Genomic DNA, 19,055 nt, shown 5'->3' with positions numbered 1-19,055 from the left:
TAAATAAAAACTAGCCGGTATGACCGGTACGGTTCAATTGAAAATCGGCCGATATGACCGGTTTTGATCGATTTTGGCCAATTTTAACCGGTATGATTGCATAACTGGTATAATTACTGTATCATACCGGTATTGAGACCAATTCACCGGTTGAACCAGCCGGCACGAACCGATTTTTATAACACTGATCTCAACAAAATGCTAAGTTTGTTTTTTAGTTCCTATTTTTAAATCTTGGAAATTAACTCTCATATCTAAAAACCTTATGGATAAGGCTGCCTTCATTTATATTTTCTAAATGTTTATTTTTTAACGTGACTAACCCAAGCTAATTAGATCTCAAATATCGATGGAGTAAACCTTTGAATCCGATCTCGACCCTAAAGATATCAATATTTTATACACAATTGAATAGACATATATACAAATACGATGATTAATAGTGACAATGAGATGGGTTGGGTCATGTTTGTCTTTTACTTGATCCTAAATATTGATCAGATCTAATTTTTTAATCTATATCTAACGCAAGACTGATGACACTCGATCGTATTCTGGTCTCATCAGGATTGGACCAAACCAGTTAAGTGGGTAGGGTAGGATCCTACTCAACCATATGGGAGAAGCTATGCTATTTTGCCCTACCACCAACTTTTGGCACCAAATCATGCATTTGATCATGAACTTAGATCATCTATTCATGTTCTTGCCCACATTTGTCTCTTTGTCTAATTAAAAAGAAAATTCATAAAAAAAAAATTTATACTATTTTGGTGAATTTAATTGGATAAAAAATATATATCACACCGTTCAAACAACCAGCAATAAGCCAATTCGGCTTCAAAGCCATGAACAGGGCCCAGTACATAAATCCAAGCATCATTTCTATCTTATTGATTACATTAAAGAACTTTTGCTATTAAGGTATAATCATCTATGCACTTTTCCTATTGGGCCTATTAATGTTCTTAGTTATAGTCTTGGACTTGATCTATGTAGTTGGCCCAAGCAAACCTATGGAATGCAAAGACAATAAAACTTACCTTAGAGTTCAGATAAAACGTGATTTTAAAAACAAAATCAAGTTCAACATAAGCAAATTAAGGAGCATTCTAATTCCTAATATAAAAGAACTAGCGTTGGAAGTGCATATGATTCGTGTGTATAATGTGAAATCTTTCTGAAATAGAGTTGTTCACCCTAAGTAAAAAAAAAATCAGCCAGGATGTGGAGTTGTCACTAATTGACACACTTATTGATTGAAGAGAAAAAATACGTATTCACTTACTGTATAAGAATTTTTTTATATTATCATTGTATCATTTACCATTCATTTTTAATTATTATTGACTTTTTTTAAAAAATAATTCAAGTGAATAATATACTGACTGTGTATAAATTTTTATACTATTAGTGCATAAATATCACACTCTTCAATAGCACAAAGTGTTACTAATTGGAACTTATTTATGGCCTCTCTACATGGATTTTATCCGTCATAGAAGTTTGTATGTCTTCTAAATCAAAACTAATATTTATTCGAGAAAGATATAAATCCGTAGCTTAGGAGTGATGATGAAGTTCCTAAATTAACATATTATTATTGTTATCATGTAAATACCACATTCATTTCATACATTTTGATTTTATAATTTTATAATTTTTTCAATCTTTTTCAGAAATTCAAGACATAATTGTATTTTATTTTTTAATCATATCATTATTTATATCTCCTTTTTTCACTCATATTTGTCCATTTTATTTAATGCACTTTCTTACATATATTTAATAATTTAAATGAAGTTATTAACTTATTAAAATCAAATAATATTAAATTTTTACATCATTTAATGATTTTTTTAATTGTGCATAACCTTAGCAAAGTGTTACTGTTATATTTTCTAAATTAAGATTTTGATTACCTTATAATTAATAGACAGTGGAGTAACAAAACCCCTGGTCCTTCTTTACAAAGAGGCAACAATAAACATGTTAAGGACAATATTAAGGACAAGTCACATATCATGTCTTTATCAAATTCTTCACCTTATAAAATATTTTCAATACCCTCCAAAAAAATGCCATATAATTTGATAGTGGCATGCCTAATGTAATATCTAGCTGTGTTATATAAATATGATCATGACACTGCACCTTATTGTAACTTTCTTGCAAATATATACTTCATAACCAAACATATTCTTAAGTTCTAAGCTTCTTCACCTCCTCATCAACCTAGTTTCTTTTGAACTCCTTTGACTTGTGTATTGAGAGATAAAGTGATAAACTTTCATGTTCATGGCTGGATTTGATGAAGAGTGTGATTACCTCTTTAAGTGTGTTTTGATTGGAGACTCTGGAGTTGGTAAATCAAATCTGCTATCAAGGATTGCAAAAGATGAATTTCATTTGGATTCTAAGCCTACCATAGGTGTGGAATTTGCTTATAGGAACATGAAGATCAAAGATAAACTTATCAAAGCTCAGATATGGGACACTGCTGGCCAAGAAAGGTAACTAACACATTCTTCCTATCATTTTTTAATTTAATCACTTCCAATAATGGTTCATTTTATTGTCCCTTTAATTGATCATCACTTTAAGTGTTGTTTTGTTTGTCCCTTCATTTGGTTTGATCTTAGCAGTGGCTATATTTCCATGATGAACCAAATTTATAAGCCCAGTAAAACATTATAAGAAAGTCATATTTTTTGGTAAACTTCAGAAATAGAAGGAAGAAAGTGAGAGAGAGAGAAGAATCTAGATGATATCCATTTTAACTCTTGTTGAAGTGTAAAATCTAATATTAGATGTGAGAGGTTAAATGAAAAAAATTATAATTGGAAAAGAAAATCATATGAAACTATTATCTGAAAGTTCTAATTATATGATGTCTCACTTATGTGTGATCACTCTTCCCATGACCTAACTTAATGGCCGGTCCTTCAATAGTAGTTATTTGTAATTCTTTTTAGAGATATAAATTATTTATATGAATGATTCATCTTTAGTTTCTGTAATGAAAATCTTATAATTCTGTGAGTGGTGTATCTTACGTTAGTCTTATATTTCCTTTCTTTTATAAGCAAATATATTATAAGCTAGCCAAATTACATCTTATGTTTCCTTTTACATTGATCTTTTCAATTTAGTGCTAAGTTTCTACATTCTTTTATGTCAATGAAAAGTTCCAACTGCCATTTTCAATTTCAAAGCGAATGTCCACTGGGGTTGCTTAATGTAGAAGAATTTAATGAATTAAAGCGTTAATTTGACTTAAGGTCAAGTTAACCAGTGTTTTTTTAAGGAAAGCAAATATTAAAAAAATGTGTCTATGAAACTATAGTATTTGAGTTTTCTAAATCTTGAAAGCAACATTTTCAATACACATTTTAAGTGATTTGGTTAACATCCATCTCCCTTTGACTTAATTATATTAGACTTGAAATCCACTTTATAACTCTTGTCTACTTCTCAATAAATCGTGTCCCACTCTTTATTGATTTTGGGCAATTTTGTATTTTTGTTAGCCAGCAAATTTATGTTTTTTTGCTTTTGTTTACTTACTAAAAATAAAGAAAAGGGAAATAGTTAAAGCAACTTTTGCGACTAATCCGTGAGTTTGTAACCATGATTATAACTTTTTGCCTTTGATAACTTTAATTTAAAACTCAAAAGTGAGATTAGCCAATTAAGTACAGGTTTGGTTTTGTGGTGAAAGCAAAGTATAACTAGAATCCTTCCATGTAGGACCCCCAAGGACACTGTGTTTATGATGAAATTCAATTATGGGCATGGCATTACATTTATATTTATATGACTATATAATTATTATATTTTAGTTATCTACAGATCTCTTATGTGACATATGTCATATGGGTACAATATAAATAACAAAATTGCTTATATGGTATGCGAAAACAATAAATTACACTCATAGGTACATAAGTGACTTAATATTCCATGTAAATATTATATAATATAAGATGTTCAAAATATAATTGTATATACTATCTAAAATTAATTTTTATATCCCTTGTAGACTGTAGCACAGTTCATGTGTACAATCCTACAGTGTTAGGTTGATTATTGAGAAATAATAGAAATATAATATAGTAAGTCAAAATTGTTGAGAATTGGATAATACCAACCTATATTCCCCCCTTTTAACCCAATGCAAACTAAAAAGTAAATGAAATATAGTTCTACAAATTTTATCCATAAATCATTCTGTGTGATTAATTGACATGTGTCATAAGATTGTAATTTTTCACTAATGATGATTAATTAATATGTGGCATGTCTAACATATTAGCATTTTAGTAGATACAAGATTTTGTAAAGTGATTTTATAGGAGTATACTAATAGCAAAAATATTGGCATGTAAACTATTGGGATTGGACATGTTTGGCCCATGAAGGTGAAAAAAGAAAGAAGCAAAAAGCAAAGAGGAAAAAAAATGTATGTAGGAAATAATATTGGATTCACTATTCTATCATCTTAGCCATGAATTTTAGGGCAATTCAATGGTTTCAATTAATGAATAAATCTAAACCATTAAATATTCATATAATTGATGAGTATAACGGGGAACTTACTCTTGAAGTAAGTGATCTTCACTCTAATTTTCATATTATTACTATAATATCAGCTCCTCGTATTTAATTATTATTAAATTTTAAATATAAATGAAATATTAACTCTATATAAAATTTCACATTGAGAAAACCAAATTAGCAATCAATGAGTTAGCTGAGAAATTCATATGACTATGTCAAGGTTTGGTCACCAAACACACAATTAATACTTCGAAATACAATGTCACTTTCAGTCACTTCATGTATAAAATTTTGTGGTAGGCCAAAATTTCAAAATATAAAATTTTGTATTAATCACAAAGCTTTAGCCTTTAAAATGACATAACGTCTGTGACATCAAATTTGATCCCAACAATCGCATGTTACTAGGGATGTGGAATTGGTGGTGTGACATTTTATGTTAGTCACTAATTTGATTCAATAGTATGTAGAATTTGTAAAACAATTTACATACTAAATTTACAAATGTATAAAATATGTTTATAGTGAAATAAGTTGAGTTAATGTAATAATGTAGAAAATTATGCACTAAATCAAATTCTAATATATACTAATGTTTTTCCTCTGATAAAAGAACAAGTTTAACAAGGAGCCTTCTCTCATTAAGCTATATACCCCACCAAAAAGCCATTTTATTTTTAAATAAAAAATTATTATTATTTTCTATTGGTTTTCTCTCAAAATTTGGAGTTTTTAGAGTGAACTTACATGGGAAATTGGTGATGTAATTATATAATTATGATCTTATACTTCATTCTAAGGAATATGTAGAATGAAATGTGTTTTGTACAATTATGTTCAGATTTAGAGCTATCACAAGCTCATACTATAGAGGAGCCTTAGGAGCAATGCTAGTGTATGACATAACAAGGAGAGTAACATTTGTAAATGTAAGAAAATGGTTACATGAGCTAAGAGATTCTGGAAATGAAGACATGTTGGTTATTCTAGTGGGGAACAAATCTGATTTGGGTCAATCAAGAGAAGTTGAGAAAGAAGAAGGAGAAGTGTTTGCAAAAACAAAGGGACTATGTTTCATGGAAACCTCAGCTTTGCAAAATCTAAATGTTGAGGAAGCTTTTTTACAAATGATTACTAATATTCATAATATCATAAGCCAAAAATCTTTGGAAGCCAAAATGAATGGGACAACATTAAATCTTGCAAGTGGAAAGGGGATTCATATAGCTGATGATGAAGTTACTGCTACTAAACAAGCAAATTGTTGTACAAAATAAGAGCTTGCATGATGAATTTTTGCTATTATGCAAGCATCTTTGATTAAGTAAGTGATTGAGTCTTCTCATTTTCCCACGTTTCTTTGCATTTCTTTTTCTCCCTTTTGATTTTCATTAATACATGATAACCATGGCAAATTGTTAAGTGTTGATTTTTATAGAATATACTTTCTATTGTAGAATATTATAATTTTTTGGTGTCAAATAATGTCTATAAAGCCAGAGAGAGGAGTAAAAGATTGAGCAAACTCATTTTGTTGGCTAGAATGCTAATGGTATTTTTTTTAATATGTAAGATAAGTTGTAAAGGATGTTATTTAAGGAATAAAAAATAAAAACTTTGCTTTAGAGGAAGATGTATTTTATATATTGAAAAAATTTATGTTGCCTATTTCTTGAATACAACGCCATTAGAGCACCTTCATTATTTAGTCATATAGGGCTTTTCTTTAAAAACCAAAAAAGTGAACTTATATTACAAGTCATAAGTGGATGTATATTGAAAAAACTAATCAAATGGATCTCCATTTAGGCATCCACGATATTTAGGAGATTAGCGTCGCCAAAAGATATTATCAGAAATGAAGAAAAAGATATTATGTTATAAAATATTGTTTTTCATATGCATCAAGACCCAAGATTATCTTCGAGTGATGATCAAAGATTAATCTATTTCAAGATTGAATGTTATTAAAATAGATTTTATCTTTTCTTCATACATGCCATAGAAACCAAATTCTTAACATCACACTTAAAAGACTATCTGCAAATTGTGTTTGATCTTGTTATTGAGTTATTGTAAGTTCAGCAGAGTAAAAATTTATTCATTTATATTTCAATACTATTTTTTGGTCTAAACTATAGACGTCTTAATTCATGCAAACTACCCGCCATTAACTTAATTCTAGTTGTTTATTTTTATTTTGAAATTATATTTTGTTAATTCGTCTTTTAAATGAAAATCCACAATATTATTCCGTTTTTATCTGTGCGTTTCCAAAAAAATATTAGTTGCCTAATATTAAAATAACAAAAAAAAAAGGAAACTTGAATCAAAATCTAGTCAACTTTTAGAGGAAAAACATAATTAAATCAATAAAACACAATCCTAACAAAACCATGCATAATAAACTACATAGGAAACTAAAAAAAAGTGACAAAGAACAAAATAAATACATGTAATTAATTTCACCATTTCAAGTTTACAACCACCATCACTTGAATAATGCTAATGTGTCAGCTACAAACCTAAGCTTGACTCCCAAAGACATGTATATGTATTGTACTCGACACCTTCATAAACATGAAAATAAGAGCTTTTTCTGCAAATATTTTCATGAGAAGAAGCTAATGCAAGAGGAACCATCCCATGTAGCTGTTTCCTAATACATAATTGTTGTATTTTTTTATATTTTATTTTTGTGATTAACCAGATATCCTCAAAGATATCGCTATGAGACTAACCCTGGGACACAAACTGTAAGACAACTCTGAAGCTTTCTTTTTTTCTCCAAAATCCAACTCACGAAATCCAACTCACGAAGAGAGTCTGAAAGATCATTAGATATTACTACTGGTTTGAACTTCACTCCTTTTACTAGGGGAACTTTGCAGCGTACCCACCAAAGTACTCAACCTTTGTTGGTCATTGTGTTGTAATGATGAGTACATTACCACAAATAAATCTTACATAACTTGCACTAGTAATACAACATGGTAGTTCATAATAATGGACCCTATAGTTAAGCTTCTACCGAAAAAGAAGGAGAAAAAATAAAATTAAGAAAAGGACTAAACGTACAATTTCTATGATTCTTCCCAAGCCAGCAGCAATATGCACAATCTCATGCTGTCTTTGCAAAAGCGGCATAGAATTGAATTAAAGCTTCATAATCTTTATGAAAGTTAGATAAAAATAATGAATCATGGTTGATAAGCATTGAGGACAGCAACCTTCTCCGTCAACTCATCCACTGTCTCATCACTGACCTCGGTAATTGGCTCTTCCTATGAAAAAGGAATGCAATCAACAAATTCATTAGTGAATTGTATTCAATATTTTGAAGAGTGTAAATTTGAATATAAACACATCATTTGAATGCAGATGCTTATTGTGTGTACTTATATAGAAACAAAATAAGCTAGACAGGCTAGAATTTTGAACAAAAAAGTGGCAGCATGTGGAAAGGGCTAATTTGTAAGGTTTCTCACACAGTAGAAGACCAAAAGCATAACAAATTATCGGATATCGTAATAATGTCGAAATCTCCAGCTAGTAAGATTCCATTTTATTCAACCCAAGGACAGCATAAATAGTCCAAATGCCATGCAATTGAAAAGAGAGTTACCTCTGCTTCTTTACTTTGTTTCACACCTATACATTTTGAAGTAATGCTGGCACTCTTCGATAGGTTACGTTGATCTGAGCTTCCAGAATTTGTCAAATCAGACCCTGGAGGAATCTGAAGATTTGATCCATTGTTTTGATTATTTCCATCCTTGGGAGTAGCAACTCGCTCTCTGAAAAAGGTGAAATTGAAAGCCTAAATGTATGAGTCTATGGAGATGCCAGAGACAAGGTTTGCAGGCATAACTGAAAGGCACATTGATGAAGAGAACATAATAATCTGGATTAAAATTTAGAACCCGCGATGGTAGTAAAAATTAAATAAGCCTCCAAAAGAATAAGATTGAAAGGTTGTTGTTCAGTGTGCAAGTCAGAGAATCTGGTATTTGAATAGGTTCACCAAGTTTGGATCTAGAAAATACCACTACTTGAAGCCTAGACATTGCTAAGAAACCCTGATTCTTCAACAAGACTTACCTAGGTAAGGAGACATGTTGTCTCTGCAATGGAGTGTTTCGTTCACCTTTGGCATTATGCTCCTCAAGATGTGCAAACTGACGCTTGAACCGATCAACCCCACTGTGCAACAAGATAACATAGTTAATGACTGATAAGTGCTAACCCAAGCATGCCACACTTTTAAAGTGTTAGAATATATGAATTGTCTCTTGGAGAATATCTAGAGGATATTTGAATATTGATAGAATATCTTATACTATCATGATTATATCTTAGATTAGGTTGGAGTATCTTAAATGATCTCTTAGGATTGAGATTACTTTATCTAATCTTCTATTGTTTGTATCAAAACGTCATTCCACTAGTATCAATGCAATTTATTATTTTCAGCATTCTTTTTTTCTCCTTCTATACCTGAACCCAGTAATTTTAACATAAAAAACTGGCATTTCTTGGTAATTCGTTGACATTCAAAACACCGAAAATTAGAAAGGGTCAAAACTTTATCTTGCACAAGAATCACAAACAACAGCTGATATTTAGAAGAACCTACAATTTTAGTAGCATGGCAAATGAAACACACATGCAACTGTTTTGTCAACTGAATCTCTATATCTGGATAGGAATTTGCATGAAAGGATCCAAAAGAACTCTGGTGCAAAAATAATAAATGTATACAATGAATGCTGAAAATGGTTATAAAAGAGGCATCTGAAAAGCATATAAAATATCTAGTTGAATTTCATTTTTCATTTATGAAAGACAATGCCTAGAGAGTAGAGGCAGGACAAACACATCCACCTTGCATCAAGCCATCAACTTTCAAATGCACAGGCTGTTTAGGGAGAGGCTTGGATCATCCTAACCTAGCTACAACAAGATTCGTGACTTGAAACGTTCCTCGGATCATTAGATCTGAGATGGACATCCGAACAAAGAAAGAGAAAACAACAGGTGGAAGCCAATTTAAAATTCTATGTAGGCTCGTGAAATGAGTCATGATACCATGTTGAGAGAGAGAAAGAACTAGGGAAACCGTAAAGTGAGTGCATGAATCAATGAATTACATGATCTTCTAGTGTTCTATCATTACAACTGAGAAATATGGGTGCACACTAACACAAGGTAAGTATAATAGCACAACAGTAAAAATACATAAAAAGGAAATAAAGAAAGAAATAGAGTGGACTCACAGAGTTACAGCATTACCTCGGATACATGAAGCTTGTTGTTAGATCTCCCCCACGAAGATACTCTTCGAGCATTTGGGGATGATACTCTAAAATCTGTTTAGATCAAATGTATAACTGATTATTAGCAAGGCACAGATAAGCCAAAAATGAAGCAAGAATCGTCAAAACATATGGCCATACCTCTCGATAAATCAACTCTCTAACATCATCTTTGGTCAATTTCCTTTTCTCAAACTCAAACTCCAGTTTGGAAATAGGTTGAGTGGATGGTTCACGATCCACATTAGACAACCCAAGGAAGTAAGGATCAGCTAATGCCTGCAATATCAAGCATAGAAACAAATAAGGAACATAGGAAACTGTAACTTCACAATTATCTTAAACATGTTTCATTCAGTACATCCAATGAATTTTCCATTTGGAAATTATCTAGGTAACTGAAGATCAACCTCTTCAGCTGTAGGACGATCTTTAGGATCAAATGCAATTAAACGCTGCAGCAAATTAAGAGCCAGCGGATCTGCCTTAGGAAATTTTTTGGATAATGGAACTGGTTGTTTTTTTCGCATGCTACTAAGATACCTTCTAGCTTTCTCATTCCGAATCTGTGAAATTAAGATTAAAAATCATTTATGAGAAGACAAGGGAGAGGAAGTAAATTAAGCTTGAATTATTACAACAAATCATAAGATAGATCTTCAAAACATAAGATGGGAAGAATTTTAAAACAGAAAAAATACAAGTTCAGAATTAAGATCATTATTTATTATGGCATGTCACAAACTTGTCTATGGATGTTAGAAATTGCAAAGTAGATTTTGGATAAACTAACCCTCGAAATGGATTCATCAGGAGGAGTACCAAGCAAATCAGTCATGAGATCCAATTGGTGCACCACATTTTTACCAGGAAACAATGGCTTTCCAGTTAGCATTTCTGCAAATATGCATCCAATGCTCCAAATATCAATTCCGGGGGTATACTGCAAAAGACAAGCATTTAAAATTACACAGATATTTCAATGCTTTCACTATACTCAACTTCTTACATCCTACACAACCCAGGTAGTGGGAATTGAACTTGAATAGGTAATTGCTCTACTACGTAAGAGGTGTTAAAAAAATAATAAACGTAGTTGCCTACTTGCCTTCACCCCATAGCTCAAGTTTTTCGGGAGAACTGATTTTGACATGGTATCATAGTGCCTATGAGACTATGACCAAGTGGTCTAGAGTTTGATGACTTTGATCCTTTCTACCCCCATTCATCTAAAAAAAAGTTGGATTTCAACACTCGGTGAAGATAGGTATGTACGTTATCCATGTTGCAAGCCCAAAGGGCTCTTACAACTTATTAAAAATAATAAAAGGCATTGCCTTCTCCAAGTAGCTTAAGATTTTAGCAGAGCTGGTTCATCACAAAAGGCTTCCACAAGGGGATAATGAAGGAGAAACTAAAACAGGATATGGCATATATGTAGCAATTGATATTTGATAGAATATATACGGGCTACAAAAAGGCTTGAGAATAACATAAATCACAATCCCTTTAGATACAAGTACAAGTATAAATCTTGTGCTTTTTATGTGTCCTCATCGTGTCTAGTTCTTCTTGTTTTTCAGGTTATCTTATCCTTCCCTAGTTGTATTTTCCACCATTCTCTTAATTTATTTTTCTATCAAAATGAAAAAATACAGGGTACGGATATTTATGATGGCAATTATCCCCACACAAATGGCTTTTACATGAGTAAGAACAAGGAAATTTTTGCATCATCTCTAAATTTTAGAAGCATGTCCATGTACAGAGTATTATATGCACATCAAGATTGTGTTCATAACATTTAATCAAAAAAAAAAAACTTGTGTTCACAATTGAAAAGAATGACCAAGAGAGAATTGAACTTACCACACATAATAATTATAATTGAATTTGGAGCAAAAAAAAAAGTATAAGCATGATTCAGGTATAGGACGCAAACTACACAAAAAGGAGGATACAGAGTGCAAAGAAAAAAAGAAGCTTACTTTTGAGAAAAAAGATCCACATAGTTCAGGTGCACGATACCACCGAGTAGCAACATAGTCCTAAATATGTGTAGGTAAATTGAGTTAGCGAGAAATTTAGAAGGATAGGAACATAAATATAGAATTCAATTGCAAATTCCTGCTAAAAAAGGCACAACTAAATTAATAAGATCAACAGATTTCAACGGTATGCTGTGGGGCTATGGTACAGAGTATGAAGAAAAGGAAGGGCAATAGTGGAATGATATCTCACATGGGAAAGGAAGGGAAATGTGAGTGTGTGACTACCACGTTGGGGATTTCAATTGTAACCAGCCTGCACATATGGCAGGTAGCATAGGGAAATAGAGTACTTACAGTCCAGAATATAGCTGATGGAGCATCATTAAATGACACTCGAGCAAGTCCAAAGTCACATATCTTCAGTTTGCAATCCGCATTGGCAAGAATATTTTTTGGCTTCAGGTCACGATGAAACACGTTTGCTGCAAGAAAAATACCATCTTAGTTTAATATCAAACTATCTGCACAAATCAAGGACTTAGTTATCAGGATACCTGTATGTAAAAATTTCAAGCCTCGTAGAAGTTGGTACAAGAAAAATTGGTGGTGCTCAGGAGTAAGATCATCATTTGCCTTAATTACTTGATGAAGGTCAGACTCCATCAACTCAAACACGACAAAGACATCCTTGAACTCTCTCCTTGAAGGAGGAAGCATTATATGCTTAATTTCTACTATATCGGGATGTTTGAGCAAACGAAGGAGTTTAATTTCTCTTAAGATCCTAGTGGCATCCGATACATGGTCAAAAACATCATTAATTTTCTTAATCGCAACCTTCTCTCCAGTTTGATTGTCAATGGAGGAACCCACAACACCATAACTTCCTTTTCCAATTATTTCCAGGATCTGGTACCGGTTTGCCTCTCCATACTCCGTGAAAAACTCTGCCTCTGGCCCACCCTGATTGATGAAAAGTAACAAACATGTAAAGATGATTTGAAAACTATGATTTAATTTGATCCTACAGAAAAAATCAATGCTAACAGATGTAAGACACCGCAATATAGAATCAGAAAACATAACTGAAATGCATATGGAACAGTCATATAGCAGACAATCTTGCAAATTCATATATAGTAACAATGTCATGAAAGTTGGAACTTCTTAAAATGGTAAGTCATCTACAATCAGATGTAAAAGTCAAACACTTGAAGATAAATCAAAATCATTCTAATTGCTCACTATGCAATTAATTTGGTAACTGCTCAATGCTACTTCTTAACATTACCAGCATGAATCACCAAATGAAACCAAATACAATTTCTGCCTCATTTGCTTAATCTGGTTTGACTTCTCCATATTTCATATCCTTTTGCTTATTTTGGTTCATGACCAAAATATCCACACACTTATTAGTCAAACAAACAAAAATATAAACCAAACAAGATAAGCAAGCACAAAATTCAAACAATGAGAATAAATGGAAACCCAACCAAGATATACCCCAATTACGGAAAATCAAAACGATAGAAGGTGAGAATAAAAAATGAAACTTGAACAGCACCAATTATTCAATTCAATGAGCTATAAACTACAGAACAAACGAGCAATAAGACATAATCAAATCAAACATAAAAATGGAACAACAACGGAACCTTTTTTTGATGATCCATGGAAGAAGCTTTGTGTTGGGAATGGAAGTGTGTAGGGACTTTGAGAAGCTTCAACTTCAAGGGAGAGATGTCACAGTGTTGATGATGATAGTTTTGGTGTAAATCATTCAAAAAGACAAGGTTGTTGTTGTTAACGTTGTTGTTGTCGTCATCATTGACGTTGTTTTTAACGTATTGTTGATGATGATCGAGGTTGTTAGGAGAATGAAGTGAATTGCGACGATGGAAAAAGCGACGAATACCATCCACTAGTGTACCCCCACCACCCATATAATTTAATTTTATAACAATTCCTCTTTCTTCGCTTTTCAATCTATAAGATAACCCACTTTCTAATCCAATCACGCTATCACTATATTGAATACCTCATATTATTCCACCACCAATTGAAATTAAAAAAAATGCAATTGACCTATGAATGTATGTTTTTTTTATGTGGTATTTTTTTATAAAATTTCATAAGGAACTAAATTTTTTTTTAGTGTATGATTGTTTCTCTCAATCAGTATTGCTCACAAAAATTGAATATTTGACTTTTTGATTATTTTAAGATTTAACGAGAGTTTACACCACTAGACCAATACTTTTTTTTTGTTATGAATGTAGAATTTTGTAGACACTTACATTATTATATCATTCATGACTGTATTTTTTATAATTTTAGTCTTAGTTAATAAAAATTAAATATGTACAGAGAATATATATTAAAAATAATAATTGGAGTTAGCTCATAAACACATTATCTCGCCTTAATTAAACCTTTGATTGTTTGGATCAATCCGCATGGACCCACATCTAAATTGACCCTCTGTGGGGCTTGGCCTATGGGACATACCAAGTATTGATTGTGACATTAGACACCCCTTCTCTTTTTTGAGTATGTGGAGCATTTATCTCATTTTTTAGATGAAAGCTATGGATGAAGTGATATGTATGTGAAGTTCTAGTATGCCCAATTATTTGGATGAGAGCTTATACTTCAACCAATTTGCTTTCATTTTCAATGTAAGTTAAAAAGGAAAGGCTCGTTAAATTGTACACTTTTATCATACATCAATGTTGACACTTGATAGAATTTTGAGTTGAGATTCATTGAATATATAACAATATTAACCCTTCATTATACCTAATAATATAGAAATAGGCACTTCAAAATGTACATTACACAAATCGATCCCAAATTAAAACATCAAACATTCAATCATAACATAGAAAAGTGCTCAAATTTTATAATCAATTTGATATCTGTTATAAATATTTTAAGATTCTCATTTGTAAGACTTTAGGTTTCTATGATAAATAATACTAAATTGAAGACCGTTAAGACTTTGATCCATAATATTGTGACACTTATATAATTATGGTATGATTTTTTTTTTTAAATATTTATGATATAATTATGTGAGGTATCACACGAGAGAAATTATGGCAAGTCTAACTTAGTCTTAAGGCTTTATTTGGTTACACATGAGAAAATAAGAAGAAAGAAAGATACGAGAAAGAGAAATATGAGAAATAGAGCAGATTTTTGCATAGAAATATATATTTTCTTTTCTTTCTCTTTTATTTGGTTGGATAGAAAATGAGAAGAGATATGATGTTATGGTTCAAATGACAAAAATTGTTCCTAAAATAAAGAAAAAAATGTTGTTTTATTATTAATTAAAAATAAATGTTACAATTTTAAATTATATATTTTATTATAATTTCAATTAACAATTTTAATTGATATTTTTTATATTCAAGAGACTTATATATATTAGTATTATTTAAAACAAAAATATATATCAAATTACAGAAATTGAAGGACACTTTTGACATTTCATGCAATGTTGTGAAACCCGAGCCGGACGTCAAACCGGCAGGGGTCACGTATTTGGTTTAATTGGTTTAAACGGTTAAATCGTCCGGTCTAACCGAGTGATTCATACATAATTAATAATTTTTATCTATAAATATATAGTTATATATCAATATAAAACTTTATATAATTAATAATTATGTACAATTATATTGAAGTAATAACATCTTCATCTTTTCTTAGATGGTAGTAAAACAAATTATTATAGCAGTGTTCTATTTTTTAAAATTTTTAAGTGAACCGGCCGGTTAACTTCCTGGGTTAATTCTGTTTAACCTGGTTTAACACGGTCGGACCGGAATTTCTCCGGTTCAAAGCGGTCCAACTCTCATTCGGTTAAGACTGCAAATCATAGCCGTTTTCAAGTTCGGTCAGCGGTCGGACCATCTGGTCCGGTTCTCACAACACTGATTTCATGTAAACAATTTACCTTTTCTCCCCTTTCTCACTAAAATATCACTTTGTGGAATATATCATTTTCTTTTAGGTAGGAGGATTTAGTAAGAAAGTATACCATTTTTCAATTTTTTAAATTTCAAAAAATGTTATTAAATGAATATAAGATAAAAATATTGATTTTTATTAGTTAGTAAAAATAATATATATAAATATTATGGTATATATGTTTTTAATTATTAGTTTTTAATTACTAATGAATAATTAAAACAATAATTATTATGAATTAAATAGAAACTAAGATATAAAATTAGGAGATAATTCTTTTACGGTATTATTTTCATTTTGTGTATATTTACTCATTTTCTTCTCATAAGTGAGAAGAAATAAATTTTGTGGCACTCATACCTTTTTTTATCACCTCCATTCTCTTTCCCCTCTCAATCAAATGAGAGAAACTTCTGATTTCTCTTAACTTCACTCTCTCTCTTTTCTGTCTTCTCTAACTCTACCATTACGTCAGAGTAGCCGTTCAACAATGTTTATTTTAGATGTATAACAGCACTTTCGGACGCTTTCTTTTTTACCGCAGTAGTATATGGTCATTATTAACAGCACTTCACAAACGTTGTTGTATTGATTATATAACATAACACAACACACAAAAAGCGTTGTCATATAGTGATCAATACAATAGTGTATCGTCCACAAAGCGATGTCATATATTCTTACATAAACAACACATTTTTATAGGTCTTATTAACAGCGCTTATTGTTGCGATGTTGAAGTTCATATGTTTAACAGCGCAATAACAAAAAATCGTTGTTGTATTATTCATAAATTTTCTCAAACAACACTTTATTACAATAGCGCATCACACACATAGCGCAATTGTATTAATAATGTACAACATCGTTTTCTATAAAAAGCGATGTTGTAGTTATCCTTTACAACAGCGCATGTCAGGGCTTCCCCTATAATTCGCGGTTGATTTATATAAATTAATACATGCATATACATTTATTAGCAGAACAGACATTCTCAACAACATAGACATTTATACATTTTGAACAACATAGACACATTAATACACGCCAGAAGTTTGTTTAATTAAACATCAATACAATACAAAATACAAACAATGAATATCATGTCAATTATGTTTTGACAAAATACATAATTACAAATAAAAAATTACACAAATTACAAAGAAATTAAACAATATTATACAAATTACAAACAATAAAAATTAAGTTATAATTATACAAAGACTACTTGCATCTACTTTTTCCTTTTCTTTGATTGCTTTTGTCTTGTAGGGGGTCATCATTGTTTGGAGGAGCATATTGATTTATCCAATGCCCTTCATCGTGATCATCTCTTGTATATACATCATCATCCACAGTTGGTCCGCTTTCACGCGACTGATATGTCCCCAAAAAATGATCATCTTCATCATTATCTTCATATTCTTCGTCATCAATATTACTGACGATTATTTTGTTAGTTAAATGAACAATGGACCTTCTCATATCAGTTGAGTCACTAACATAGAATACTTGTTGAGCTTGTGATGCTAGAATAAATGGCTCATCTTTATATCCTAGCCTATTAAGATACACTTGCATGAAACCTAACTCATCAACTTGGAAGTCATTATTGTTATTAACTCACATACAATAAAAAATCGGCATCCAAAATATTGTGTAATCCAATTCCCATATGTGTTCAATCACTCCAAAGTATGACATGTTCACATATATTGGGTTTCTATCTTTTGCACTTGACATGTGTAAAGTTCGAAAAACAAGAATCACACCACTATTTTGCATTTTACTTTGATCATCTTGTTTTTTCGTATAAAATTTGAACTCATTAATTAGGTAACCGGTGTAGGATAAGACATGAAGGTTTGGATCATTGGCTAACCATTTCAATCTTTCGGAAATCGAATGTACATTTATATTCAACTCCTCATCAATGTAATTTTTTAGCCACTTTATGAAACACTGATTATGCTCTTTGGAAATCCAATTTTCATTCTTACTTGGGTAACACTTCCTTAGCATCTCCTTGTGTGTTTCAACATATGACTCAACCTCGTCGGCATTATGTAAAACATATAAGTGCGCTTGCTCCAATTCGGTTCTTGTTATAGTCAATATTTCATTCCCAATAATACCTTCACCAAATGTTTTTTGCATATTGAGGCTTTGGAATTTCCTTGAAATCACCATCAGTAAGGTATCCGATACAAAAATCAAGAGATTCTTCAACAACATATCGCTCGACAATACAACCCTCTGGTCTTGATCGGTTCTTCACATACCCTTTTAATGTTTTCATATAACACTCAAAGTGGTACATCCATCTCATATAGGAAGAGCCACATAGTTATGTCTCTCGAGCAAGATGAATGCTTAGATGAACCATTATGTCAAAAAAGAAGGTAGGAAATACATTTCAAGCTCATATGTTAAAATAATTTGTCTTTGCAATGCAGTTAATTTCTTAGGGTCAATCACTTTGCTACAAATTGCCTTGAAGAGGAAGCATAACCTAGTTATGGTTCCTCGAACGTTTTTAGGTAGAATTGATTGTATTCTAATAGGCAAGAAATGCTCCATAAGTACATGATAATCATGAGAATTAAGACCTTTTAACTTGAGATCTTTCATTGATTCGAGGTTCGGAATGTTGGAAGAGTACCCTTCTGGAACTTTAACATCATGAATAAATTTACAAAATTTCACTTTCTCCTTCCTCGACAAAGTATAAGCTGCTGGAGGTAGAAATGTACGTTTTCCCTTCATTATCGACCTCAATTCCTTTTCTATTCTCATACTAACCAAGTCCAACCTTGCATTCAAGTCATGTTTGGTCTTACCAGAGACATTGAGTAAGGTACCAAGGAGACTTTCAAACATATTTTTTTCAATAGGCATAACATCGAGGAAATGTCTTACATATAATGAACTCCAATATCACAATTCGAAGAAGATTGACCTTTTCTTATACCCACTTGTGACAATTTCTTTTGCAAAAGGTTTACCAAAGTTAGTATTCAAACCCTTTAGCTTTTGAAATAATTGGTCACCTGTCAACGGCAAAGGAGCACGACATTCTTCATTGTTCCCATCAAATATTTTTCTCCATCGTCGATAGTGATGATCTGAAGGCAAAAATCTACGATGGTCAAGGAAGACATTTTTCTTATAGTGTTCCAGTCTCATTGAATGAGTATTGTCTTCACAT

The 19,055-nt window shown here is 31.5% G+C and overlaps 2 protein-coding genes across 2 annotated transcripts; one reads left to right on the top strand and one right to left on the bottom strand.

The window, feature by feature from the left end:
* On the top strand, positions 2,146 to 5,966 carry LOC109358100 (ras-related protein RABA6b-like). The gene is made up of 2 exons (XM_019602175.1): positions 2,146 to 2,513; positions 5,402 to 5,966. The coding sequence occupies exons 1-2, from the start codon at positions 2,293 to 2,295 to the stop codon at positions 5,835 to 5,837; spliced, it is 657 nt and encodes a 218-aa protein (XP_019457720.1). The 5' UTR covers positions 2,146 to 2,292; the 3' UTR covers positions 5,838 to 5,966.
* LOC109357707 (mitogen-activated protein kinase 9-like) lies at positions 7,231 to 13,850 on the bottom strand. The gene is made up of 11 exons (XM_019601723.1): positions 13,525 to 13,850; positions 12,421 to 12,829; positions 12,221 to 12,348; positions 11,864 to 11,923; positions 10,669 to 10,818; positions 10,286 to 10,441; positions 10,017 to 10,154; positions 9,853 to 9,929; positions 8,662 to 8,763; positions 8,186 to 8,357; positions 7,231 to 7,844 (listed from the first exon to the last, which is right to left on the bottom strand). Exons 1-11 carry the CDS (start codon positions 13,810 to 13,812, stop codon positions 7,761 to 7,763), a joined length of 1,764 nt encoding a protein of 587 aa, XP_019457268.1. The 5' UTR covers positions 13,813 to 13,850; the 3' UTR covers positions 7,231 to 7,760.

This window comes from Lupinus angustifolius, chromosome LG10, assembly GCF_001865875.1.
Source record: "Lupinus angustifolius cultivar Tanjil chromosome LG10, LupAngTanjil_v1.0, whole genome shotgun sequence".
NCBI lineage: Eukaryota > Viridiplantae > Streptophyta > Magnoliopsida > Fabales > Fabaceae > Lupinus > Lupinus angustifolius.
Note: the sequence above shows the minus strand (reverse complement) of the source record. Positions and strands in the feature narration are given on the sequence as shown.

What these genes read in the sequence shown, in the direction of transcription:
- LOC109358100 (XM_019602175.1), top strand. Translation starts at nt 2,293, where the DNA reads ATGTTCATGGCTGGATTTGATGAAGAGTGTGATTACCTCTTTAAGTGT. An exon ending in GACACTGCTGGCCAAGAAAG is followed by an intron (nt 2,514 to 5,401) that starts GTAACTAACACA and finishes AATTATGTTCAG; the next exon opens with ATTTAGAGCTATCACAAGCT.
- LOC109357707 (XM_019601723.1), bottom strand. Translation starts at nt 13,812, where the DNA reads ATGGGTGGTGGGGGTACACTAGTGGATGGTATTCGTCGCTTTTTCCAT. An exon ending in CATCAGCTATATTCTGGACT is followed by an intron (nt 11,924 to 12,220) that starts GTAAGTACTCTA and finishes ACACATATTTAG; the next exon opens with GACTATGTTGCTACTCGGTG. An exon ending in ATCGTCCTACAGCTGAAGAG is followed by an intron (nt 10,155 to 10,285) that starts GTTGATCTTCAG and finishes TTGATATTGCAG; the next exon opens with GCATTAGCTGATCCTTACTT.